The following is a 27931-nucleotide window of genomic DNA, read 5'->3' on the forward strand; positions in this document are numbered from 1 at the left end:
GGAATATGGCCTAGTGGCAAGAGTGCTTGCCTCCTATACATGAAGCCCTGGGTTCGATTCCTCAGCACCACGTATGTAGAAAATGGCCAGAAGTGGCGCTGTGGCTCAAGTGGCAGAGTGCTAGCCTTGAGCAAAAAGAAGCCAGGGACAGTGCTCAGGCCCTGAGTCCAAGGCCCAGGACTGGCAAAAAAAAAAGAAAGAAAGAAAGAAAAGAAAAAGAAAAAGACTAAGCATAGAGTTCCTCTATGACCCAGCAATCCCACTCCTGGGCATTTACCCAAATGATCACAAACAAGGCTGTACTAAAGCTACCACCACAACCATGTTCATTGCAGCATTGTTTACTATAGCTAAGATATGGAACCAACCCAGATGCCCCTCAGTTAATGAGAAGATCAAGAAGATGTGATATATATAACAATGGAGTTCTGTGCTTCCATCAGAAAGAATGACATTGCCCCATTCATAAGGAAATGGAAAGACTTGGGAAAATTTTATTAAGTGAAGTAAGCCAGACCCAAAGAAAAGTAGGTTGCATGATTTCCCTCATATGTAAGAACTAGAATATGTCTATGATATGCTTTTTTTTTTTTTGGTCAGTCACAGGGCTTGAACTCTGGGCCTGGGTGCTGTCCTTGAGCTCTTCAACTTAAGGCTAGCATACTACCACTTGAGCCACAGTGCCAGTTCCAATTTTCTGGTGGTTAATTGGAGATAAGAGTCTCATGGACTTTCCTACCTGGGCTGGCTTTGAACCACGATCCTCAGATCTCAGCCTCCTGAGTAGCTAGCATTATAGGCATGAACCACCAGTGCCTGGCTTATGGTATTCTTAACAGGGGATCTCAATTACCCAATTGCTTTGAAGTGTATCAACATGAACTCCAATATATGGAAACAAGAGGTTATTATTATGTCCTGTATGAAGTTTTTTTTTTCATTTCTTAGTCTTCTGTACCTTGTGTCTTGTATATAAGATTATTCAATATGTGGAAGGGAAAGGGAATCGCAGAAATAGCAGGACAAAAGATGAACCTATGCAACATTGATACTTACTTGACACTATGTTGGATATGAACCTTACAATTTGGGGGAGAGGGGACAGGGAGGGGTAAGTGGGAGATAATGAGGGATCCAGTAACAATAATTGAAAACAAATGTACTTACATGTAACTGTAACCTCTCTGTTCATAACCTTTTCAATAAAAATAAAATTTAAAAAAATGGGGCATGACTTCTGAGGTTAGGCCATAAGAGATATTATGCCTCTCCCACCTTGACTCACTCAAGCTGGACAAATCCGGCCACTCTGTAATGAGGACAGTCAGGCATGTGAAGACCCTCATGGAGAGGAGTAAGGCATGGGCCTATAATAGCTTGGTCTGGCCTGAGGAGAACCATCTTGGAAGTAGAGCCTCTAAGCTTCAGTTGAATGTAGCACATTCAATACCCTGGTTGTTACTTCATTAAAAACCAGAGCCAGAGCTGGCCAGCTAAGCCACTTCTGGATTCCTGACCCTCAAATATCATGTGGGATCAAACATGCTTATTCTAATTTGAGGTCATTACGCCTGGGGGGATTTGTTACACAACAATCCCATAGCTATTGCAACATAAGAAAAATACAGTTGTTCCAGAAGAATGCTTACACACATGGAATATTTTTCACCTTTGTTCTTTAATTATTCATCAGAATATTTTTTAAGAAGTCATTGTGTTCAAGGTGGCAAAAATCCAGGAAGAAATTCAGAAATAAAATTGGCTACTTTCAAGAAGCTCATAGTCACCAGGCAGTAGTGGCTCACACCTGTAATCCTAGATACTCAGGAGGCTGAGATCTGAGGATCTAGGTTCAAAGCCAGGCAGGAAAGTCCATGAGACTCGTATGGCCAATTAATCACCAGAAAACCAGAAGTGGAGATGTATTTCAAAGTGGTAGAGTGCTACCCTTGAGCAAAATTGCTGAGGACAGCACCTAAGCCCTGAGTTCAAGCCCCACAACTGACCAAAAAAAAAAAAAAAGCTCATAATCCATTATTATTATGTTAAGGGATGCTCAGTGAAGATATAGCTTAAGTGGTAGAGTGCCTGCCTAGCAAACACAGGCCCTGAATTGAAACTGCAGTAGTTCCTAAAAATAAATACAAAACAGTAAGTGATTGGAGTGATAGCACATCCCTTTAAACTCAGCTGCCTGGGAGGTGGAGATAGAAGGATCATGGTTTCAGGTCAGCCCACAATCGCTCCCTTCTAAAAACAAAAAAGTTTGTGAGATATCCTTCCCCATCTCAAAGAAGCAGATCACAGTAGTATATATCTTTAATTTCAGAAACATAGGAAGTAGAGGTAGGAGAACTGAACCTAGCCTCAACACTGACTTGGATTCCTGCTAAAATAATAACAATAATAATAATAATAATAATAATAATAATAATAACACACACATGAGACATGAAAGAAGAGGAGCTATATTAGGAAGGAAAGGGACCAGCTGGAGATAGAAGAGGGACAAGAGAGGGTAATGGCAATAAATATGATCAAAATACATATGCATGTATGAAAATGTTATAGTGAAACCCTATTAACATATGCTAGGGCGAAATGAATGTAAAATGGGAGAAACAGACGTAAAAAGAACCATTGAAAAATTTAAGGAATATTGGTGTTATTTGCCTTTAAAGTCCTACAGAATTTGGCCTTCAGGTCCTGGGCTTTTCTTGGAAGGGAGGGCTTTTATTGTCAATTCAATTTTGTTACTTGTGATGGGTTTGTTTAGTTGGTTTATGTCTTTCTGACTCACTTTGGGTATATTTATTTTATCTAGGAATGTATCCATTCCTGCTAGATTCTCCAACTTGTTGGCATAGAAACTTGTAAAATATTCCCTTGTAATAGTTTGTATGTTGCTTGAATGTGTCATGATGTTTCCTTCATCATTTCTGATTTTATTTCTGTGCATGGTTTCTCTTTTTAATTAAGTTTTCTAGGGGCCTGTCAATTTTGTTAATTTTTTCCCATAGAACCAGCATTTGATTTTGTTGATTCTCTATATGGATTTTTTAAGTGGAATTAACTTATTTTGTTCTAATTTTTATTATATCTTTTTGTCTACTGGTTTACTGTTTGTCTTGTTTCAGTTTTCCTACGAGCTTGAAGCTCATCATTAGAGTATACACAATAGAATTCTACTCATCTGTCAGAAAGAATAATATTGTACCATTTGTAAGGAAATGGAAAGACTTGGAGAAAATCATATTAAGTAAACCAGACCCAGAGAAACAGGTTGCATGCTCTCCCTAATTTGTGGGAGCTAGAATGGGTCTATAAGTCTGTAAGTAAGCACATTGGGTGATATACAAGTAGTTATAAATGAATTAGCTGAAGTATAATAGACTCTATGGAGAGTGTAAATAGTATAATGCCAAGCCAAACAAAATAAGTACTGGGAAATGGGTATTGGCAAGAGGTGGGGAAAGGGGAGAGGGGTAGAAGAATGAACAGGGGGGAAAGGAGTAGAATGCAGGCAAGAATTCATTGTATATATCACCAAACTGAGAAACATAAGGGAAGGAGTGACACAAACCAAGATGCATTGTATACATAAACTGTTTGGTTAAATGGCAAAAAAAATTAAAGGCATAACCTAAAAATTAAGAGGAGTGAGGGGAGGGATGGAATGGGAGGAGCAGGTGAGAATGTCGAAAGGGGTGAGGTTGATCAAGGTGCACTGTATAAACTGCTCTGTTGAATGGCAACTCCTTTGTTCAACTACTTAAAGAGAATACAAATATTACAGAAAAAGCAACAGCAAAAGTAGCTCAGGATCTAGGAAACTGGGGAGGTGGTGGTGGCATGCCATAAGTGATGGTAACAGATGTCACCTCTCCCTGCTTGAACATCCCTTTTCAGCTTCTGCTGGGGTTCCAAGTGCAGCAACTTTGGCTGGGACCCCAGCATCTAAAGAGATTGCTCATCAGATCCTGCCGCACGAATGTGTTTGGTTTTAATAAGAGTGATCAATACCATCAGTTCCCCCTTTAAATGCTAATGAATGCTTTAACGCAGCAGATGCAGACATACAGTACACTGCAGATTAAAATTAGGCACAAAATTAAATTGCTTACACATAGCAAAGCAGCCAGTTTGGACATCTTGATAATCAGCCACAACCAGCTGACAAATCTTGAATTGTTCCGGCACCGACACAAAGCCTCTCCCAGCCTCCATCAGAACAGGCAGCATCTGGTGGCTAATGCATGGGCCTGGGGCCTTGGACAGGAGAACATCAACTAGGGAAGTCTTTCAGCAGGACTGTAGAGGGCAGGGTGTTAGCATGAGGAACCATTTAGATTCATTAAAAAGACAATTCTTGTGCATTGGGAAAGGAAAGGCCAAATGTCAAGCTTCTCTAAATTTCCTAAATGATTGCTTTTGTGCACAAGTCTTCCTTCCTTCCTTCCTTCCTTCCTTCCTTCCTTCCTTCCTTCCTTCCTTCCTTCCTTCCTTCCTTCCCCTCCCTCCCTCCCTCCCTTCCTCCTTGTCTTTAGCCCTTTATCCATCTCTCCCACCTTCTCTTCTTTCCTTCTTTCTTTTTTTTTGAATTTTAACCTGACCGAGACTGTTGCAACTAATATGGATCCTCACAGTTGGAAACTAATGTATTCTCTGTTTTCGGTGTTGGGTATTGAAGCTAAGGCTTTGTGCATGCTAAGTCACTAAGCTACATCCTCAGCTCCTATTTTTTAAAAATTATTTTTGCAACTGATTAATCTTATGAGAAAGGTCCTGTTGATTCTTGTTCTGCGCTTGACTTCCATTCATCTTTCAACCTGGCAAACCATTTTGGGTGAATAAGCATCATTAAGGGGGAAAAAAGCCAGAAAGCATGCAGATCCAACTCTTATTATTTCTTTACAACTAAGAAGCAGACTGCAGATGTTCTTGTTTTGCTTTTCATTGGGAGCATAGATGATGACAAGTATTTTTCCACAAGATGTTACCAAGCGGTCAGTGCTGTAGGCTGTGAGTATAACTTCATTGTGGTTGCCAACTGTACTTAATAAAGCTGAGATTGTTGAAGTCATTTTATTACTAATTTGGATCCTCAAGTCATGTGCAAGCAAGCAAGATAGTGGGGTGGGAAAGAGAATGAAAAAAGCTAGCATTTTCAAAGCACCTTTTAAACTAGAGTCATCAACAACTCTCCAAAATGCACATGCTAATAATTAAAGCCATACTTTAATTCCTTTCATACGTCAGTTCCTTTCAGAGTGCTTGAATGATCCGTGCTCTACTATGTACACAAACATTCTAATAGAAAAAAAATACTGCATATTTGGGAACAGTATGTATTAAGAAAACAAACTTGGTATTAGTCTTTTTTCTCTTTAGATTTAAGTATGTGATAGTACACACCTGTCATTAAAGAACTCAGAAGGCTGAGGTAGGCAGATTATGAGTTCCAGGCCAGCCTAGGCTACATAGAGAGACCCTGTCACAAAAGCCAATAGCTGGGAGTAGTGGCACATGCCTGTAATCTTAATTATATGGAAAGTAGGGATGAGAGGACTAGAGTTAATGGTAGCCCAGGCAAAATTATTAGTGAGATCTCATATTAACAAACCAGCTAAGCATGGTGTTTCATACCCGGGTAGGTGGGAGACAAAGGAAAGAGGTCTAAGACCAGTCCAGACCAAGAGCCCAAGGCTCTGTCTGAAAAATAACTAAATAAAAAAGAGAAAGAGAGAGAAAGAGAGACAGAGACAGAGAGACAGAGGGAATGAAAGAGAGCTGGGATATGGCTCAAATGGCTCAGTACCTGTTTATCAAGTTGCAAGGCCCTGAGTTCAAGCCCCAGTAAATCACAACTCTCCCTGTCCTCCTTTCCAAAAATAACATAAAACAAAATGAAACATGACCACTGGACAAAGAGAAAAATTGGGGAAAAGTCTGTGGCTGTTTAAGTAAGCTTTGTGAGAAGGGGTACCAGTGGAAGTGACTTAGAGAAGAGGAGATGTTGCCATTCTGGGATGGAAATCAGTACTTCAAACCTCAGCAACTGCTTTGGACTTAACATTCTCATTGTTTTGCTTATAATTAATACAAGTGGCAAGCAAGGTTGATCAAGTCATCAAATCAACGTTTAGGTCATAACAGCTTCACTTACAAATCAAGTTATTTCCTATAACCTTGACTCCAGTGCTATTGAATACAGCTTTCTCCAGGAGGTACAGGGCTGTCCTCTGAGAAGACAGGTATACACCTGCATGATTTCTACAGAGCATCAAAAACTTCAGGTAGCTCAGAGGACACTCAACATTTGGTGTTAGTGAATGCAGAAGGCATCTCAAAATAGTGAATGTTTATTGATTTTTCATAGAGAAGCTTAGTTGCCACTGACTTGCTGATTTGTAAAAGAAGAAGGGTTCTACCTGTGATCCTAGCTACTTAGGAGGCTGCAGTTCTGAGGATCGTAGTTCAAAGCCAGTCTGTGAAGAAAAATCTAAGAGACTCTTATCTCCAATTAACCAGTAAAGAGCCAGAAGTGGAAGTAAAGCTCAAGTGGTAGAGCACCAGCCTTGAGTAAAAAAGGGACAGAGCCCAGAGCTCTGAGTTCAAGCCCCAATATGGGCACAAAGAAGGAAATGTAGGAAGGGTTTCATAGGTTGGATTCCAGCATTCCTGTACTAACTGCAAATGGTCACCTCTTTGTCACCCCCAGATGCCCAGTGCCGTCTGGCTGCAAGGCTTGTATTTGCTGTCTTGTTCTAACAAGGATGTTGATAATTGAGAAATTGTCCTGGCTTTTAGCTTGTGATGCAAGTCTCTCACTCTGTTTTCTTTTAGATTTTGGATTTCTGACATTCCAGAGGCTTTTGTGGACTCATACTTTTCCTTTTCCTTCCCTGGTAATCTGGGAAGTCTAGAATGCTTAGGCCTCAGAAATGACCATGATCTCCAGGTCATTGGTTTCTGATCAACAATTTTTTTCCTTCTTTTCTCCTCCTCCCTCCCCACCTCCCCCTGCCTTTTTTGTTGTTGTTGTTGGTTGTAGGGCTCTCTTTTGTTGTTGTTGGTGGTGGTCAGGGCTCTTTTGCTCAAGGCTAGTGCTCTACCACTTTGAGCCACAGCCCTACTTCCAGTTTTGTAGTGGTTAATTGGAGGTAAGAGGCTCACAGACTTTACTGCCCAGGCTGGCTTTGAACCTTGATCATCAGATCTCAGCCTCCTGAGTAGCTAGGATTACAGGTGTTTGCCACTGGTGCCCCGGCCCCTCAGTTTTTATTACCATCAATTAGTAAACAGGGATTTCATCTTGACATGTCCATACATGCATACAATGTGCCTTGATCAGATTCCCCCCAATCACTACACTAGTCACTCTCTCATCCCTCCCTTCTCCCTTGCATAAGCTTAATGAATGAGATAGGATAATGTAATTACCATAGGTATGATAGCCATTTTTTATTACCAAAAAAAAATGACAAGCCAAATCAGTTCCATGATAATAACATAAATACCTTACTACAATAAATACTACCTAGCAGGGTAGAGATGAGAAGACATTTGCTTGGGCACAAAATTTATGGAGGCATAAAAAAACCTCAACAATCAACATAAATGATATTTTAATGAAAATATTAAAAAATAAAACCAATGCAAAAACTTCATGAGGACGACTGAAATACCAAGATTTTAAGACAGGATCAATAAAAGCACCTTGCTAAGCCACACTAGAGCCTTAGCCAAAAGGAAAAAGAAATTACTATTACTGATCTTGTCTTTATCTTTGATTTCTCATAGACCTCATTTGCCTTACCCTAGTCCCAGCCCTGCTAAGCACAATGCCAGTGCTCAGGGTAACAAGATGGTACGTCCTACCTCCCACAATGTGAACTCAGGGAAGGCAGTATGAAGAGTTGTTTTGTAAGCTTGGTGATCACCGCTAAGGCAACCAACGACCATAATTTTTGTCTTGGTGTGGCTGCAGTCTCAATTAGAAAGAATTTCCCAATCCCCAAATAGGAAGAATTGTCTTCTTTGTTAATTGGATCTGAAGATATCCTGTGGTCAAAACCCACTGCATGAATCAAAGAAAAACACATCAAGTTCAAGACATCAAAAGTTCCTCCGCCCTCGGAAGTTTCCTCTGGCTCTTTCTTTGCTGGTTTTGGCAGGAGAGGGCCTGTGAGGCTTCTTCCTGTATTCTACTTTAGTCCACCCTCCCTCGCTCACTTTGCTTTCCTCCTCGCTGGCTCTGGAGACAGGCTCAGAGTGCAAAGGCATCCCTGGGATGGTCTTAGGTAAGTGGTGATCATGAGGGCCTCTTTTGAAGTCAGGTGACTGGTGAGGACTGAATGCTGGTTGAGACACCTTGTAGAACTTTCCAGAATATCTTTCTCTTGATGGAGTAGAATGTTGACTTTTCCCATCATATCTGCCTCTCGGAGAGGAATTGAGTGATACACTCCCCCGACCATACTTGTTCCTGCTTCGGTCTGAGTAGCGACCCCTCTCTGAAAAGCTATCAGTGTTGAGACTGGAAAAGCCGCTGTCCTTGGAGTTGAGCTGCAGTGAGGAGAAGTGTTTGGTCAGCCCATACTGAGTGGGAGAGGAGCTTCTGGATTGGTTGATAGGTGTGATCTGTTGATACTTAACAGGGACCTGAGTCCGCCTCACTGCAGCTGCATAGGAGCCCTGGTCAGCAAAGTATGGGAAGAAAGGTGACCCCAGGATGGGGTTGCTCTGGGAACGCTGCAAGGATGTGTTGGAGGCAATCTGCCGCAACCGCAGTGTGTCTAACCACTGGCAGTCAGCACCTGCAGGAGAGAGAGGAGTGAGCACCTTCTGGGCCATAGGGAGGCCACAGGCCTTGGGAACTCAAGGCTTCTTGGGACACTGCAAGCTTTCCTGTTCATAGACACTCTATAAGGATATTTCCTTTACTGGTTAAAAAACGAAAGACATGGTCATTGAGTCTAAGCCATGTGCTTTTTTTTTTCACATTGATAGGTTATTTTATTAAATTAGCCAAAATTTTATATAAAATAGTTACATTTATATATAAAGAGCACCAAGATATGTAAACACAATAAGAAACTGCCTTTTAGTCTGTTAGTCTGTTTTAGTCTGTTAGTGTGTTTATCCTGGGACCCTTCCATCTTTCTTACATTATTTCTTCCAACCCACAATATGGTATTGGGGAAAATCTTATCCTGAGAAAAAGATGTATTATTTCCTCTGCCTGAAATATTCTTTCCTAATTCCTTTTTTTTACTTTTCTTCCTTCCTTCCTTTCTTTTTGGCACTATTAAGGATTGAAATCAGGACCTTGTGTTCCTTGAGCATTTCTTTTAATTTCTTAGTAGCAGTCCTGGAGCTTGAACTCAGGGCCTGATCCCTGTTCCTGAGTTCTTTTGCTCAAGACTAGCGCTCTATCACTTGAGCCACAGCTCCACTTATGGCTTTTTGGTGATTAATTGGAAATAAGAGTCTCACAGACTTTTGAGTCTGGCTTTGAAACACAATCCTCAGATCTCAGCCTCTGAGTAGCTAGGACTATAAACGTGAGCCACTAGCAGAACTCCCTCTTTCATTTCCATTGGTCAGCCAAGTGTTCTGTATTTAGTGTGTGTTTTAAAAGATAGGTAAGGGACTTTGTTGAATGATAGTCAATATGTCCTGAAGACAGAGTTTAAATTCCAACCTAGTGATGGGTTTCCAAGAGGGAAAGAAATCATAGTTCCTACATTTTCTACATATGGAGTATTTATATGTGAGATTTACTTTTCTTTTTTAAATTTATTTTATTTATTTATTTTTTCTTATTTATTGTCAAAGTGATGTACAGAGAGGTTACAGTTTCATACCTTAGGCCTTGGGTACATTTCTTGTACTGTTTGTTACCTCCTCCCTCATTCCTCCCTTCCCCTTTCCCTCTCCCATGACATGGGCTTGTTTTTCCATGGGTTTTCCTTACGTTACTCCATTGCTCTTCCAATAACATCAGGAAATTTGTTACTAGTGGTAGTCACGGGGCTTGAACCCAGGGCCTGGGTACTTTCCCTGAATTCTTTTGCTCAAGGCTACTGCTCTACCACTTTGAGCCACAGCTCCACTTCTGGTTTGGGGGGTGGTGGTTAACTGGAGATAAGAGTCTCATGGACTTGCTTGCCTGGGCTGGCATCTTCAGGATACAGGCATGAGCCACCAGCACCCAGCTTCAGGGAAATATTAATTAACAATCTTCTGTAAATAAGGAAGCTTATGAGGCCAAGTTACTTGCCCATGATCACTCAGCCAACAATCCCTCTACATTGAAATCCCATATTCCTCCTACTTAGTTGTGTTGTAACTTCAAGAAATAATTTGCTTTGTAGGTGGTAAGGGAATTATGACTTTTCTTGGCAATATGCTGGGTTGGGCACCCTGGCCGGTGGACATTTAAGATCTATCTGGTCCACTGGGCAGGTCAGTTCTTAGGGTAAGGGACATGGAGATGAGCCTCAAGACACCAGTCCCCCAAAGTAGTAAGTTAAACCTCTGGCTAACTGTTTTCTTGCTTACCAAACAATTTCCTGACATGGACTCATAGTTATATTTTTCTCTTGGGAGAAAAAGTATACTAATCAGAAAAAATATATTTTTGGTTTGTTTGGTGGGTATATTTCTTGTGGTAAAGAGGGAACCACAAGAGATTTCGTATACCCCCTTCTCCAATGTATTTGCTAGCTGTCCTAGGCCCACTGAGTATTAGGGTTTCTGGATCTACAAAACTGAGAGTCTTCCTTGAATCTACCAAATAATGACCAACTTGATAGCCAGTCAGCTGGCCTTCCTCTATGTTATTCTGTTTCTTTACATGGACTGTAATTACTGCCCCCACCATCCATTAAATGCATTTCGAGTTTTCTTTCTTTATCCTCTTTCTTTTCCTGCCTCGCCCCTATTTGTCCCTCCATCCTTTCCCCTTCTCTTCCCTCTATCCTTTTCTTTCTGCCTTTCTTTATCATTCCTGTGCTTTGATGCATCAATGATGCTCAGGACTCAGGAAATTCTAGTGATGGAATGGTGCTGTAGGCATGTTTGCTAGACATAGAAGAGTCTCACCTTTATCTACATATAGTTTCAGAAATGAAATATACAGACAGTTTTATTTACCCATGCAATATAATCATTAATTTTTATCTGTTATCATAGTCACCCAAATATTCTAGTTAACTCATATGCTCATATTTGTGTCTATCAGTACAACTCTCCCTATAACTGTGATAAAGGCAGGCTTGTAAACATATGAGAAGGCAGTCCTAGGGTAGAAGTCTGTGTCTAGCCACTGGCCAACACTGTCTCTGCGATGCGCATGTCATAACCCACTCTGGGCGGCAGCATACATGCAATACCAGAGCACTAACTTACTCGAGTCAGACCTGCTGCCAGGGTTACCCTCAGAATTGGGGAATAATGTTTGAATGGCCAGCTGGACTGCTTTCACGTCATCCTGGGGTTTGGTTCTACTCCACTGAATTGAATGGATGTGTTTAGTGCTTTTGGGAGTTCTGACATCACTCTGTTAAGAGGAAAAATAAAAAACAATAAGTAAAGTCAGGATCAAACATATACATATTTATAAAATGAGAACAAAAGAAGCCCAAGTTATGATCTCACTTTAATTAGCACATTATCATAATGTATTAGGTAAAATAATTTGAATAGCTCACCAAAATATGTGTATTTGATGAAGAGGAAAATTTTAGTTACTTATTCCTTAGTGGATTATAGCACTTTATTTTTTTTTTCTCCTCTCTCCTTCCCCATATTCTTTCTCCTCACTTTTTTTCTCTTGTTTCCTTTCTGTCTCTCTTTCTTTGTGGTTGTTGGGGGTTAAATCCAGGTGTCACAAATGCTAACTAAGCATGTGCTCTTCCACTAAGCTAGATCCCTATCCCAATAGTAAGTATTTTCTTTCTTAATGGATTATAACATATTCTTTAGTAGGTTATCGTACTTAACAATGTAGTTGTCTTCTCTCAGAATTTTTAACATTCGGTGAATCTTAACACCTCTAGGTGATGAGAAATGTGATATATTTTCTTCTTCTTTTTGTATTTAAAATAGATAGTTTGGTGAAAAAAAACCTAACACTGTCTACATTTTTGCCCAAGAATGTCTTTGGTCCCGGGGTGCTTCAGTGTGTTTATCTAGCACAAAAGGAGATAATTTTCTACAGGAAGAATATAGGGAAACAGGGTGCCGGTGAGATGGATGGAGAGTAAGGAAATTAAGATCAGGAAAAGAAAGGATACAAGATCAAGAAAGATAAATCTTTGCCTTGCTCCCTAGTCACCATGCGTCCCCAAATAGTGGAGGTTAAAGTGTGTCCAGGGCTGGGAATGCAGCTCAGTGCCAGAGTGCTTGCTCAGCATGTCCAAGGCCCTGGGCTTCTCTGCACCCCCCCCCCCAAAAGACTCTTTAGGATTCAGTTATAAAATAACACTTTTAAAAACTAGGAAGTGAGAAACACAGACATAAGTGGCATGTCAATATGTCTAAAGAAGTCAAGGAAGGAGAGAAAGAGAGCAAGCACAACACAGAAGCAGGTTAGTGTGTCTGCAGAGTTGCAGGCAGAGGTGAAAATCTATCTCTTCTAACTATGGGCTGTGAAGACCAGTCAACAGGTTTGAGAATGATCTGGATGGTAAGATCCTTAAGACTCACCAGGCTCCTTCACAAGCAAAGGAGCTTGTGTCCTTTGCAACCTCAATGAATGTTATTTCTCAGGTGACTCATCCCTGATAGCCTGTGGGCCCTGGAGGTGAAGCTATATCCTTTCTGTGATCTGTATTGGAAGGTATCTGTAATGGAAGGTATGGCCAAGTCTTGGAGCTCTAGTATTAAAGAGCCAAACCTTAGGAAGCCATCCCAATGTACCAGTTCCTGACTCCAGTTGAAGCTGACTTCTTGCATCTTATGGAGAAGCTAAGAGCTGTGGTGGTCAGGCCTGAGCGGGAAGTGTTCTTCCAGCCAGAACACATGGGTGTGGCCTTAACAACTCTGTCACTGAGTACCCCGTGCTCGGGACTTCCTTTCACCTCTCCATGCCCATTTTCCCTATTTGTAAAATAATGAAAACCCTCTCTATGGTTCGTATTTGTGAGAGCATATGTTCCTCTTATAGTTCCTGGTAAATTCCTCATAAATCATTCTTGAACGAATGATTGAGTTCATGTCTTACGGATGTAGCTGCATATGAATATCTTCATGTGGCTCCTAGACTCTGCCCACCCCCCACCCCCACCCCCTCACATGGAGCTCCTCTATTTTATAAAGTCCACATCCTGCCATCCAGGAAGATCTTGTTAATTTTTACCAAGTCATTAGCATTAAATAGGCTTATTAAAGACAGATTATGGAAATATATTTACAGAGAGACCATTTAGCAAGTTGAGGGGAATTTTTTTTAATGCCAACTTGAAATCTATCCTCTTAACACATTTTTAAGTGTAAAATATTATTAACTACATTGCACAGATGATCTTGCTTGTAACAAAACAACTGGAGTTGTTCTATGGCTTAAAATGTCCCCATTTACTTTTTATTGTGGTTAGAGTAAGTCCAAACTCCCTCCCCGGGCACTGTGATCTGACCCTTCCCACTTGTCTAGTTTTTTTCCTTGTACTGTTTTTTGTTTGTTTGTTTTCTCCTGGTTCTGAAGTTTAAACTCAGGACCTCACAATGGTTTGGCCAGTACTCTGTTACTTGAGCCATGTCTCCACCCTCCAGCTCAGCTCTTTGTTGATTAATTGGAAGTTGAGTCTCACAGACTTTCCTGCCCTGCCTGACTCTAAACTGCAATCCTCTGGATCTCAGTCTTGAATAGCTAGGATTACAGGCATGAGGGATGACCCCAGCTTTGTCATTGTACACTTGTACTTGCTATTGCTATTTACCATCTATCACGGACATGATTTAGTTATTTCCCATCTCTTCTGATCGGAGTATGAGCTTCAGGGAATACAGGCTTCTGCCCTCACCACAGAATAGTACCTGCCACCAGCTACTACTGAATATATGAATTTTAATTTAACACCATATTTTTAATTATACATTTTTACACAAAAATGTATAATATCTGTGTCTGCTTTTCATAACACACTCTTTCCAGATGGTGGGGAATTATGCTCTGGTTTTTTGAAGAAAGACTCCTAAACTTCTTCACTCAAAGAGGGAAAAGGTCTGTTTCACTCACTTTTTGGCATTCCCAGTACCTAAATTATTAGATGGTGTATGAAAATGTTCAATTAGTCACAAATGAAGACTGTAAGTGTGGCTTAAGTGGTAGAGCACCAGCTTAGCAAGTGCAAGATCCTGAGTTCAAACCCCAGTGTCAGCAAAAACAACAACCAAGAGTCTAATGAATGAAGTGTAAGTTTATCTTGTTCCCTTTCCTTCCTAACACATGGTTAGAGAATTTATATTGATCTACCCATATTCATGTTGACTATATAATTTCTATCTCAATAAATCCCAGTAACCTCTAAGTACTCCAAGGGAGCCAATAAAAGCCAGTTTACTGAGTGGTGGTGAAGCCAACAGCCTTCTTCCCCGGAGCTTACCTCATAGGTCACTGTACACTCCACAGTCTGATCTTCCACTATTCCTACAATCCACTTCTCCATCACAAATGGCGGCTGCAAAACAAAAGATAGGATGGTGCAGTACCACAATATAGCCTGCTCTGTCATTGTGTGTTTCTTTAAGGCTAGTTGTGCTGAGTACAATTTACAAATACAAGCACAATAACAGACTATCATGAACATCATGCTGGTTCACAACTCAGTGATATCTAGGACTTTGTTTTTTTATAAGACATCAGTTAATACATTGGCAAAACCAGTTTCCTGAATGAATGAATGCTATGCATAGCCTACTGATGGCAGAGGGCAGTCCTCATTTCTTCCTTTTGTTTTTCTAGGACAGAGTCTTGCTATGTACCCCACTCTGGCCTTGAACTCCTGCTTCTCGCCTCAGCCTCTTGAGTGCTGGGATGACCAAGGTATACTACCATGCAGGTCCATAATCCATTTTATTTTTCCAGTCCTGGGCCTTGAACTCAGGGCCTGAGCACTGTCCCTGGCTTCTGTTTGCTCAAGGCTAGCACTCTACCACTTGAGCCACAGTGCCACTTCTGGCAGTTTTCTATATATGTGGTGCTGGGGAATCGAACCCAGGGCTTCATGTATACAAGGCAAGCACTCTTGCCACTAGGCCATATTCCCAGCCCCCACAATCCATTTTTTATATGATATAACATTTGCTATCACTCAGTCTTATCATTAGGTCATTTATTCATTTGTTTGAAGCATCAATCAGCAAAACCATAACCATAGAAGACCCAGAAGTATCCTTGAGTGGCTGCTGAAGTAACTTCGACCATTATAGCTTTCCCCTCTCTCAGGTAACCCTGTGGAGCTGCATGTAAAACACACAGACAATGTGGTCACATTTACCCACAACTAAAACAAAAGATGAAGCTGGGGGTGGGGGCAGCTGGTAGCTCACACTTACAATCCTAAGTACTCAGGAAGCTGAGACCTGAGAATTATAGTTAAAAGCTACTCTGAGAGAAAAAAAAATCCAAGAGATTATCTTCAATTAACCAGCAAAAACCTCAAAGTGGAGGTATGGTTCGGGTAGTAGAGCACCAGGCTTGAGCAGAAATGCCAGGTGAGAATACAAGGCCTTAAATTCAATCTCCAGTACTAGCACACACACACACACACACACACACACACACACACACACACACACACAAAATAACAATAAGATGAACAAAGAAACCTATACCTTGGATCTATGCTAATTTTGATTAAAATAATCTATCTCTTCTATTGTATTCTTTTCTCCTCTCCTGTTTAGTGCTGCCTATGAGTTGAGTACGGAAAATGTGGTAGAGATTTAACTGGGCAATTTTTAAAAAATGAATAAATTATGATTACTGTTCTTATTGATGTTAAAAGTTCTATAAAGTTTGAAAGATTTACCCAATCATATTTTCCTGATAAGCCCTATGAATATGGGTATATGCTTTTACATATATGACATCCTAGCAGAACCCTCTGTACTTGGCTTTACAATTCCATCTTTTTATGTTTTTGTTGTTGTTGTTGTTTTTTGCCAGTCCTGGGCCTTGGACTCAGGGCTGAGCACTGTCCCTGGTTTCCTTTTGCTCAAGACTATAGCACTCTGCCACTTGAGCCACAGCACCACTTCTGGCTGTTTTCTATATATGTGGTCCTGGGGAATTGAACCCAGGGCTTCATGTATAGGAAGCAAGCACTCTTGCCACTAGGCCATATCCCCAGCCCCCATCTTTTTATGTTTACCATGCGTGACTTCTCTGCTCATAGGCAATGACTCGAATCTTGCTTTGAAGGTACTGGGAAACAAGGGACAACTGCTGCAATTAGAGTGAGCATGGGCAAGGAGGAGGGATTTCCTATATGTTCTAGTCTCCCAGACAAAGTTAAACCCAAAGCATAACCTTTATACATAAATAATGCCATCAAAACAAAGTGCAGGTATGCAAAAGATTGCAACAATCAATATCGAATCAGTTGACTTGATGAATCCACTTGTAAATTAAAAAAAATATATAACTTGGTGTTCAGCAATCTAATGTTGTGCAGAGAAGACATTTACAAGTCTAATGCCAGACTTTGAAGACTCATTTTATTTTCCTACTTGTGTTTATACTCTGGTTCTTTCTTCACTGAGACTAAAAACTCAGTGAATAGTGCACTAGAGTTGCTGGTCATTTAAGGTTATGATCATTGTCTGGTTGACATCACAATTATTTGCCTGAAATTGCTGACCTTCTACTATTCACATTTTATATGCATTTTTCATTGTACTTGAAATAAGCCTACTTTCTTTTTCCCTTCTGAGGAGCAAATTAATTATTTATATCAGTCACTTCTGTGTTTCTGTTGGAAATGGTATGTCAGTGACCCTGGAGTGGTTACATGTTTTCTGATCACCCCAATAATCCTAAGTATAAACTCAAGCTAGCCACTAATATTTCAACATGTATCCCCTAAACAACTTTGCCAGAAAGTGGAGTTGTGGCTCAAGTGGCAGAGTGCCAGCCTTGATCAGAAGTCAAGCAAGAGCATGAGGCCCTGAGTTCAAGTCCCAGGACTAGCACAAAACAAAACCAAACACCAGCCTCATTTCCATGCCCCAAGAAAAGTCTACATCTTAAAAGTTTTCCAAAGTTTATGGGCTGGGAATATGGCCTAGTGGCAAGAGTGCTTGTATTGTATACATGGAGCCCTGGGTTTTGCTTCCTCAAAACCACATATATAGAAAAGGCTGGAAATGGCGCTGTGGCTCAAGTGGCAGAGTGTTAGCTTTGAGCAAAAAGAAGCCAGAGACAGTACTCAGGCCCTGAGTTCAAGCCCCATGACTGGCAAAAAAAAAAGTTTTCCAAAGTTTAAAACAATCCAAATGTGAAGTAAATATTTTCATGGGTCATATTTTCTTCCTTTTAACAAATGACAGAGTAAGCATAAAGAAATGTAGAAAGAAACTTAAAAAAATGAAATGATCCTTTTTTTTTGCAGTGCTTTTTAGTTCACACTGCATAAGTGGAATTTTAACAAAAAACTATTATCCTCTCAATCTGCTAAATAAAATGTGCCTTTCAACAGCCTGCTTGAGGCTGAGCTGATGTGAGCATGGACAAGCACAAAAGCGTACTGCTGGGGTATTTTAATGTCTTTGTTTGATATCTGTGAATGCAAAAAAGCTTTTAAGCTGTAAATAGAACCTTACCTTTGTCATCTTTAAAATCTCTGCATCAGGTAGGTTAGTGTTGAATGTCACATCTTTTATGTAGGTTATTGCAATTTCATCCCCATCCATCTCCATATACATTTTCCACTTACAGTCCTGGAATTAAAAGCAAAATTACAGAATTGAGAAAGTGAAACAATATTTTTTTAGCTTCAATGTTTTATAACATACAAAGTATTCTAAATGATGTATATGGAAATATTTTTATTTTCTTCAATAAAAGGATATGAAATCAGATTCTTTTGTATATCTAAATAATCCCCACATAACTGATCAGTTCATGTGTTCTATTATAGGAGTTACAAACTTAAAATCCTAAGAGGTTGAGGAAGAAAATAAAAATAAGTAAAGCAGGCAGTTTCATTACAGAATGTTAAGGTATAAGGTTTTTAAAACAGATCCATTTAATTTACAAATTAAGCATAACAATTACTATTTTCTCATTGCTGCAAATAAATGTGGTCTGTGTCTTTTCAACTATGTTGCCTTCTTTGCCAGTACTTGGGCTTGAATGGAGGTCTTTTCACTCTTTTGTGCAGCTTTTTCTTGCTCACAGCTAGTGCTCTACTGTTTGAGCCATGCTTACAGTTCCAGCTTTTTGCTGCTTAATTGAAGACAAGAATCATTTAGATTTGTCTGTCCCAGTGGGCTTTGAACCTTGATTACTCAGATGTCAAGTTTCTGAGCACTTAGGACTATAGACATGAGCCACAGGCATTTAGCTAAATATCCCTCTTTTAAATTTTATTTATTTCATTTTTATTGTTATTGTAAAGGTGATATACAGAGGGGTTACAGTTACATAAGTCAGGTAATGAGTGTATTTCTTTTTTGTTGGTTGTGGGGTTTGAATTCAGGACCTGGGTGCTGTGTCCCTGAGCTCTTTTGCTCAAGGCGAGTGCTCTACCACCTTAAGCCACAACTCCACTTTCAGTTTTTGAGTGGTTAATTGGAGGTAAGAGTCTCTCGAGGACTTTTCTGCCCAGGTTACCTTTAAACTGTGATCCTCAGACCTCAGCCAGGAGTGAGCCATTGGCGCCTAGCATGAGTGCATTTCTTTTGGAATAGTGTCATTTCTTCCTTTGCTCTCTCCCATTTTTTTCCCTCATGTTCCCACCCACAAGTTGTGTAGTTCATTTTCAACATAGTATTTAGTGAGTACCACTGCATTTTGATATCCCTCTTAATCTACCCTTCATTTCTGCAGAATTTATGATATGGCCTCCGGAGACAGCTCACCTTCTTTTTAATGGGGAGAAAAACAGCATAGTAACTGTGAGACACATAGAAGCTGACAACTGGGGAGTGAAGGAGACCTCAGCTAGGGACTCCGGGGAGCTGATGAGCAGTAAAGCACAGCCACTGCCCAGCTTCTACTTTTTCTTCTTTTTTTTTTTTGGTTTGTTTCCATAGGGGAATATGAGTCCAGTTTTGCTAGGCTCTTTCAGGAAATCTGGATTCTTATGTAAAATCTCTTAATTATAAAATCACAGCATGTTAATTAAAATTTCAATAATACTGCCTTATAGTAAAAAGTGTTCTACATAAAGGGTCACTAGAGAAATGCAAAAGCCACAGTGAGGTAGCAGTACATACCCAACAGGGTGGCAAAGGCTGATAATATCAAGTGTTGTCTGGGGTTTGGTGCTTAGCAGGAGTGTGGTGCTTAGCAGGAGTGTCAATGCTTCAGAAATGCTTCAGAAAAACTTTGGACAACTTGTTATAAAATGAACTATATGCCTATTCAATGACTCAGAAATTCTACTTCTAAAGAAATTAAATGAAAGACTTGTCTGGGTATGTTCTTAGCAGCTTTACAAGAACAGCCAAAAACTGAGTCAAGGCCAGGCACTAATGGCTCATGCTTGTAATCCTAGCTACTCAGGAAGCTGAGATCTGAGGATCACAGTTCAAAGCCAGCCTAGGCAAGAAAGTCCATGAGACTCTTAACTCCAATAAACTACCCAGAAAAATCTACCTGTGGTATGTGGTGCTCTGGCTCAAGAGGTAGAGTGCTAGCCTTGAGAAAAAGAAGCTAAGGTACACAAGCCCTGAGTTCAAGCCCCAAGACCAACACACACACACACACACACACACACACACACACACACACACACACACACACACAGATACACACACCCCAAAACAAAACCGATCGAATCAAAAGGAGAATACATACATAAACTATGGTCTAATGCTCCTAAATACTGAAGTGTAACACTGTCTTCAGATCACTTTGGTTTCCATCACATATTAAAGACTGCTAGATGGCTTGAGAGATAGGTAGATAAGCTATTGTTTGTCTTATTAAACAAGCATAGTAAAATGTTAATAGTTGACTGAAGAGAAACAACTGATTCATGAACAACACAGCTACATCTCATTGTAGTGAATGAAAGAAGATTTATCCAGAAAAAAAGAATACATTCATGGTTCCATTTATATGTCACCACACAAAACAAGCCTGATTGCTTCTGCAGATGGAGACTGCTTGGGACGGCATTAGGGAACTTCCTGAGAGTGGCAGTTCTTGATGGACAGAGGTTAGTATATCATAGTTGTATGCATTTGTTGACACTTAGTGAAAGTACTCTTGGGATTTGTGCATTTCTTGGTGAATTCTAACATACTGAAGTATTTAGGAGGAAGTGTATGAATGTTTACAAGCTACTTTGAGATGATCACAAAATACAATTGGCTAGAGAGATAGGCAGGTAAGCAGTAAGGCAAGTGAAGTGTTAATGGTTGAATTCAGAGGTGGGTATATGAGAGGTTTGCAATAAAATTCTTTCAACATTACATATGAAAATTTTAGTAACAAAGATGCTGTAATTCAAACAAAAACAAACCCGTGTCTTCACACCTAGTTTGATCCGTAGAGCATAAATTCATAATCTGTCTTGCAGTTTTTGAAAACGGAAGGTTTCTGAGTGATTAAGGTTAAGAGATCAGGCACTTCACATGCTGAAACTAGAAAATGCCCTCATGAATGAATGTGTACCTGGAATATTTCCTATAGCAAGCTCAGACAATTCTCTGGAAGAAGGGCAACAAAGAAGCTGTTGAAATCCTGTTGGCTCGAACAGGAGGCTGGGGAGATGCTGTTTCAGGAGCACCTCTGGAGGAACTACAGAAGTAGGCAGGGTGCATGTCTGAGGGGAGGGGCCTTCTGCCTAGCCACAATCCCAAAAAGGGGCAACGAATTACATCAGGAAAAGGTCTAGTCAATCAAATGAAAAACTAGCTCTTTCTAGTATCAGTCAAATGAGTCACTGAAAATGAACAAACCTCTCAGTATTTCTTTGTTTTGAAGCCACTGCTACCCAGGCAACGTGGGCCTTGAAGTAACAGGGCAGGATAATGACTGGTGTCATGATTGTTCTTCTCAAGGGAACGGCTGGAATAAAAAGCCTTTAAACAGAGGAGTTTACTTGGTTCTGTTCCTTTCGCCTGTCAAGATTTACATTAGTCAAAAGCATAAACACAAACGGTGTGAAAATGCCAGGACTCCCTCTGCTTTGTTCCTGTCTCAAAGCTCTGGTACCTCCACGGTGTCATGCTCCAGATCAGAGCCTCCTGGCTGCCAGAAGGAGCTCAGTGTTAAGATGGGGCTGATGGGAGGAAACCCACATGGGTAGGGTGCTTACTATGCTCTAGGCATGTGGCTGTTAACTTACATTGTGCTATGTCTACTTTCCCGTTAGATGAATGGGAAAACGGAGGCTCGGACACATGAAGGAGCTTTGCTGGGATTTCCTGAGCAGCAAGTGGTGGGGGTGGAGGTCTCTGACACTGGAGGAGAAACCAATGGGGAAGTGGACTGGAAGGGGGAAGCTGGGCTCACTCAGTTCTGCCTGGCTCCACAACGTGAGAAGACATTGACAACAGGAAGGAGGGTGAAGGCCAGTCACGATTTCACTAATCCAACTAAAAACACCCCAAAAGTCAGGAGTTCTCCCTGCAGTGACTGCTCCCCTGCTCCCCAAACTCCAACTTGGAGTAACAGAGCCAATAATAGGGTTATAGACCCTTTATCTTTTTGTTTTGTTTTGTTTTTTTGCCAGTCCTGGGGCTTGAACTCAGGGCCTGAGCACTGTCCCTGGCTTCTTTTTGCTCAAGGCTAGCACTCTGCCACTTGAGCCACAGTGCCACTTCCTGCTTTTTCTATATATGTGGTGCTGAGGAATTGAACCCAGGGCTTCATGTATACGAGGCAAGCACTCTACCACTAGGCCATATTCCCTGCCCTAGACTTTTTATCTTTTTAACCTCTCTTTTTCTCTTATCTGCAAGAAAACCATACCTGAACCATAAAACAAGGCAGCTATGGGAACAATAAAACCACAACCAAGGGAGTTATAAGACCAAAGACCATTATCTATTTCATTAAAAGATGCGTACTGCTGCTTACAAAACTGGGTAACCAAGAAAATGAGTAGTTTTCACCTAAAGCAGTAACTCCATTTGCCAATAGCTCGACATAGCTCTTAGGGATTTTCAAGGTCTCCTCGATGTCACTGCTGCCTAGTTAAAAAAATGCAACCCACAAATGAAATGAAAGAATATCTTAATTCAAATGAATCTAAAGTATCTTTGGATAGCTGAAAAGAATCTCCAAACAAACAAGAATAATTATATCATCACTAAAAGTAACAATCACATATATTCATGAATGGAACACAGGCTTTCCTGTCGCAACTGCTGCTGGCTCACATGTATTGCGTGATTTTAGAGATAGACAGGGGCCAGGTAGAGAAACTGAGGGCTCTGGTTTGAAAACCACCCACTGTACCAGGGTGAGCTGGTATTGATTTTGGCTTGATGTAAGTATGAGAAATGTGAGTGCTGGTTTTGAATGGTTCAAGAGTGACTTTCACTGTGAACAACTCGCAACCCTGACAGGCCCAAATCAAAAGTAGACAGCTCTAGATTCTGAGAGATCCCATAGGGGCTCAAAGGACTTTTTTCCAAAACCACCTCAGCCTTGACAGTATAAAAGGTCTCTGCTGTTCAATCAATTGGCTTAAAATATTGATGATTCCTATATGAACAAATGGTAAAGGTTATCTGTTAAGTCATTATTGGGGGTGCTATGGGGCAAGGTAGAAGAGCACAAGTTTAAATTATCACTCCTTGTTTTTGTCTCTTCCCCTCACAACCATAGTCACCTTATAGAACTTTTCTGAGCTTCAGTTCTTTAGTCACAGGTGGGTTGCTGTATTGTGTGATGATTAAACAAAATAACATTGTCAGAATTGAATTAGGAACTCAAAAAGAGTGATTATTATTATTTCTGATGTGTTGTCAACACAACTCCATTTTGTTTACTAGGCTAGCTGGCTTGTCATCCAGGAGTGATGGGAAGTAATGGGACAGAGGACAAGGGAAGAAAGCTTTTTTTTTTTTTTTTGGCCAGTCCTGGCGCTTGAACTCAGGGCCTGAGCCCTGTCTCTGGCTACCCCCCCCCCCTTTTTTTTTTTGCTCAAGGCTAGCATTCTACCTCTTGAGCCACAGCACCACATCTGGCTTTTTCTGTGTATGTGGTACTGAGGAATTGAACCCCAGGCTTCATCTATGTGAGGCAAACACTCTACCACTAGGCCATATTCCCAGCCCCAAGGGAAGGAAACTTTGATGGGCGGTAAGGTGCAGAGTGATCTAGAGCAGGATCCTGCCAGAGCAGGAGGCTGGGTCACAGCATCACCCCTGGACAGGCGATCCAGGGATCAGAGGATCAGTGTTGAAAAAAAGAAAGTGTAGCTAAGAGGTAGCATGAAAATGACTAGTTGTAGGGGAACAAATACAAAGACTAAATACCTTCTTTCTTTCATAGATGGGTTACATAATAACACTTCTCTTCTATTTCAATAGATCCCAATAAAGCCCTCCTAAGAAGAACTATTGGCTATCTGGAGACACAGTGGATATTACATGTGACTGACAGCCAGAGAGCCTTATCTCGTTTAAGGAAATTGAATCTCAGAGAGAAATTGAATCTCAGTAATTTGATTGAGATCACACAGGTAAGCAAGTGGTGGGTTCATTTCAGATTTGAACCAAAGCAGTCTCTCTTGCTACTTTGAAGAAGAGAATGCTTGTATTAGTCAGCCTTGCATCACTAGCACAAACACCTGAGATAATCAACTTACAAATAAAGGTTTATTTTGATTTAACTCATGGTTAGTTGGCCTGTTGTTTTTGGGCCTGTAGTAAAGCAGCACATGATGGTGTATAGTGAAGCAAAATAGATAACTTCATGTCCAAGGAGTGAAAAAGTGATGAAGAAATAGATCCTACAGTTCCCTTTGAAGGCATGTTCCCAATGACCTAAAGACCTCCCACTAGGCCATGCCTTTTAAAGGTCTTACAACTTCATAATAGCTCCAAGTTGAAACTAAGTCTTTGACACATGGACCCATGGAGAACACTATGGATTTGAACTACGGTTTCTCCCTCATTGTTTACTTTTCATTGATATTGGTTAACAAAAGGAAAAACTTGGAAGTACTAGGAAGTATCATCTTTCCAAATCAATATGAAAGGCAAATATTACAAATAGTTCAAGTTCTCTGATGAATTCCTTAGTAAGGCATTATAGAAAAGATAAAAATATTGTCTCTATAAATTCTAACATAGCCAGTTTCCCTTCCAGTCCTACACAAGGCTACCTACTGGCTGTGTAGCTCTGTGAGAGTTCTAACATCTGAGTGAGCTCTCCTGTCTTATTTCAGATGCAAAACCATGAAGACGGGTTTGGTCACCCCTAATTTTTATTTTCCAACTAGATTCCTGTTTAAAAGGGCATTCACTGTTGGTGTGTGCACCATCCTAGGGAATGTCAAAGGGCAAAGTCCCAGCTTAGCAGCAGAGTTAGGCATTGGAAGTGATTTTGCTTTGCTATAACTTTGAGTAGAAAAACAGTGACCTGAAACTCCATTAGATAAAAAAAAAGTTGGAGGGCTGGGAATGTAGCTTAGTGGTAGAGCCCTTGCCTAGCATGCATGAAGCCCTGGGTTGGATTCCTTAGTACCACATAAACAGAAAAAGCTGGAAGTGGCTCAAGTGGTAGAGTGCTAGCCTTGAGCAAAAGAAGCTCAGGGGCAGCTCCCAGGCCCTGAGTTCAAACCTCAGGACTGGCAAAAAAATAAAAAATTTGAGCCAGGTGCTGGTGGCTCACACCTGAAATCCTAGCTAGTCAGGAGGCTGAGATCTAAGGATTGTGGTTCCCCTGAAAATGGAGCTGTGCCTCAAGTGGTAGAGGAATAGTCTTTATTTATTTATTTATCTTGCCAGTCCTGGGACTTGGACTCAGGGCCTAGACATTGTCCCTGAGCTTCTTTTGCTCAAGGCTAGCACTCTACCATTTGAGCCATAGCGCCACTTCTGGTTTTTTTCTGTTTGTGTGGTACTGAGAAATCAAACCCAGGGCTACATGCATGCTAGGCAAGCATTCTACTGCTATGTCACATTCCCAGTCCCTAGAGGACTAGTCTTAAGAAAAAAAAAAGAAAAAAAAGCTCAGGGACAGCACCAAATTCAAGCCCCAAGACTGGTACAAAAGCCAACAAAACAGAAAAAAATAAAAATAGAAGTACATTTTCTAACCAGGAAAAAAAAAGATAATAATTGAGTAATTCAGAGACTATCAGTATATATGCATTGTTCCTCTACCAAATTTAATTGGAACTATCAACACAGTAGGTAAATAAAGAAAAAATGCAAGGTACTTATTCATGGTACTTATTAAGGCAAGTCACTCAATTAGGCTTTCAGGCTTTTATAGATCATCTTTAGCTTAAGGCTATAAACATTAAGAAAATTTAATGTGCTTTCTTATTGAGGCATAATTTATATGATACTATGAACAGATTTTTAAATGTACAGTCTGAGTTTTGATGAAAAAATCTATCTATCTATCTATCTATCTATCTATCTATCTATCTATCTATCTCAGTGTAAATGAAGAAACAAATTAAGATAAGTTGGTAGTACATGCCCGTAAGCCTGTACTATCAGCTGGAGGGAAGTGGAGGCAGGAGGATTTTGAGTTGGAAACTAGCTTGGGTTACACAGTGAGACTTTCTATTAATAAGCAAAAACAAAACAAAGCAATAAAATAAGTAGGAAGTTATTTCCAGAAAGTTGTCTTCCAATATGCCCTTTCCGGGCAAGCTCCCTACACAAACAGTAGTTCTTTTTCTTGGGGGGCGGGAGGGGGCACTGGTATTAGGGTTTGAACGCATGCCTCATTCTCTCCTTGAGCTTTCTCGATCAAGGCTGATACTCTGCCACTTGAGCCACAGCTCCTCCACCTCTGGCTTTTTGCTGTTCAGTTGGAGATAAGAATTTCTCCGCTTTTGCTATCCAGGCTGGCTCCAAACTATGATCCTCACATCAGCCTCTAGGGTAGCTAGTATTGCAGGCATGAGCCACCAGTATCTGGCTACAGGTTCTAATTTGTCACCATAGATTAAAATTTATGGAACCACTGGGGCATGTCTGACCTAAGATTCTTGAGATCTACCTATGTTATTTAACCCTCCTGGTCTAACCCTGCTTTAGAGAACACTGTCCCATTTTACAGATGAGGATACTGAGATTCAGAAATGGGAATGATCTGGCAAGGTCATTCAGCTTCCAAGGACAGGAATTCAAGTCAACTCCAACTCTAGAGACATTAGCTTTCAAAATCAACACAATTTTCTTCTCTTATGAATGGATAACAAAGTAAAATCACCCAGAAGGCTCAGGGTTCCAGAGAAAAGGCCTGAACTGAAAAATAGTATAAAATATACAAGTGAGTGACCAGAAAAAAACTTTTTTTTAAGACTGGAGAGTGGGTAGAACAAGGTAGCAATCATCGCAAGCAAGTGAGTGTTGTGAAGTATAAGAAGTAATGCCAGATGAAATAAAAACAGGATAAAAATATTGGACCCTGCTGGTATGACGGTAGGGCAACGCTAAGGAGCCACAATCCAGACCTGAGAAGGCTCCTTTGCATGAGACCACGACATTATTATGTAGCTCAGCTGCAGGAACCTGCTGGGTTCAAGGCAGGAGAGGAGAGCAGCCCCTGGTAGCACCTGGGTTATTTATCATTAAGTATAACCCCTCTATACTACATTTTATTATGTTGCCTTTAAAAGACAGCAAATACAAGTATGGTTAATTTGCCGTTCTTCTTTATCTATACAGTGTCATGACCCACCACGGCTTTGTCCCATGAGATTTGTTTTTCAACCCTAAAGAAATCCACAAGAAACTCTCCCTAAAAAAAAAAAATAATAAATTCCATTAATAACCTCTTTCAGTGCCGTATAGGTTGCAGGGTCTGGAACTAAGAATGTTTTAATCTCTTCAGCAAAACAATGTCTCATAATGATGTACAGGACTATTGCTGCACTCATGAAGAATCATACATAATTCAGCACCTTTCACTTTGGCAACACTGTGATATCCTCATTAGCCGTGGCTCACAGTGTCTGTCAGATGGTGTCCATGCGAACGCAGGCATTATATTGTCTTTGAGATGCGCAGCTGCTTCCATGACACTGCCAGTATATAAAAACATGACGCCAGTTTGTTTTATTTAGTGCTAAACCTTCCAGTTTGTAAAAACAAGGCTGACACAGAGCCTGACATGAGGCAGTGAAAATAATTAGCTCTCATTTTCTCAGCCTCCTATTTCCTTCTCCCTGCTGTGTTCTCTTTCCACTAAACCACCACATGTCAGTCGAAATGGGAGGCAATTAGTGGGCTCATTTCAGTCCCCACAACTGTGCTGAAAAGAAAGTATTTATGATGGCACAATGAACAGCTGAAAGATTAAATAACATTTGCCTTTTGAAAAGAAAATGACTTCTAGCTAAATGGGCAATTTTTGATTATTCTCAAACAAGCTTAGAGTAGTTGGTTTTTTTTTTTTAAATACAAGAAAGGAAAATGAGTCATTTTTAGGTGAAAGAATCAAATAAAACTTGACACAGTAATGCAAATAACTGATGTTTTATTGCAAAATATGTAAATGTGTTATACCCTTAACAATGGCTCATGTCTAAGGTCAGGGCAGATTGGTGCC

The 27931-nt window shown here is 40.5% G+C and overlaps 1 protein-coding gene across 2 annotated transcripts in view; it reads right to left on the reverse strand.

The window, feature by feature from the left end:
* Window positions 1-7611: 7611 nt before the first annotated feature.
* Window positions 7612-27931, reverse strand: part of Map3k20 (mitogen-activated protein kinase kinase kinase 20) — a 170901-nt gene continuing 150581 nt past the window's right edge. For both annotated transcript variants that reach the window (XM_048345234.1, XM_048345233.1), the window contains exons 17-20: window positions 17833-17949; window positions 14613-14687; window positions 11416-11566; window positions 7612-8819 (exon numbers count right to left, since the gene is read on the reverse strand). In XM_048345234.1, the coding sequence (XP_048201191.1) occupies window positions 8119-8819; window positions 11416-11566; window positions 14613-14687; window positions 17833-17949 (1044 nt within the window). In that variant the 3' untranslated portion in view covers window positions 7612-8118. The remainder of the gene's footprint in view (window positions 8820-11415; window positions 11567-14612; window positions 14688-17832; window positions 17950-27931) is intronic.

Source organism: Perognathus longimembris, chromosome 4 (assembly GCF_023159225.1).
Source record: "Perognathus longimembris pacificus isolate PPM17 chromosome 4, ASM2315922v1, whole genome shotgun sequence".
Taxonomy (NCBI): domain Eukaryota; kingdom Metazoa; phylum Chordata; class Mammalia; order Rodentia; family Heteromyidae; genus Perognathus; species Perognathus longimembris.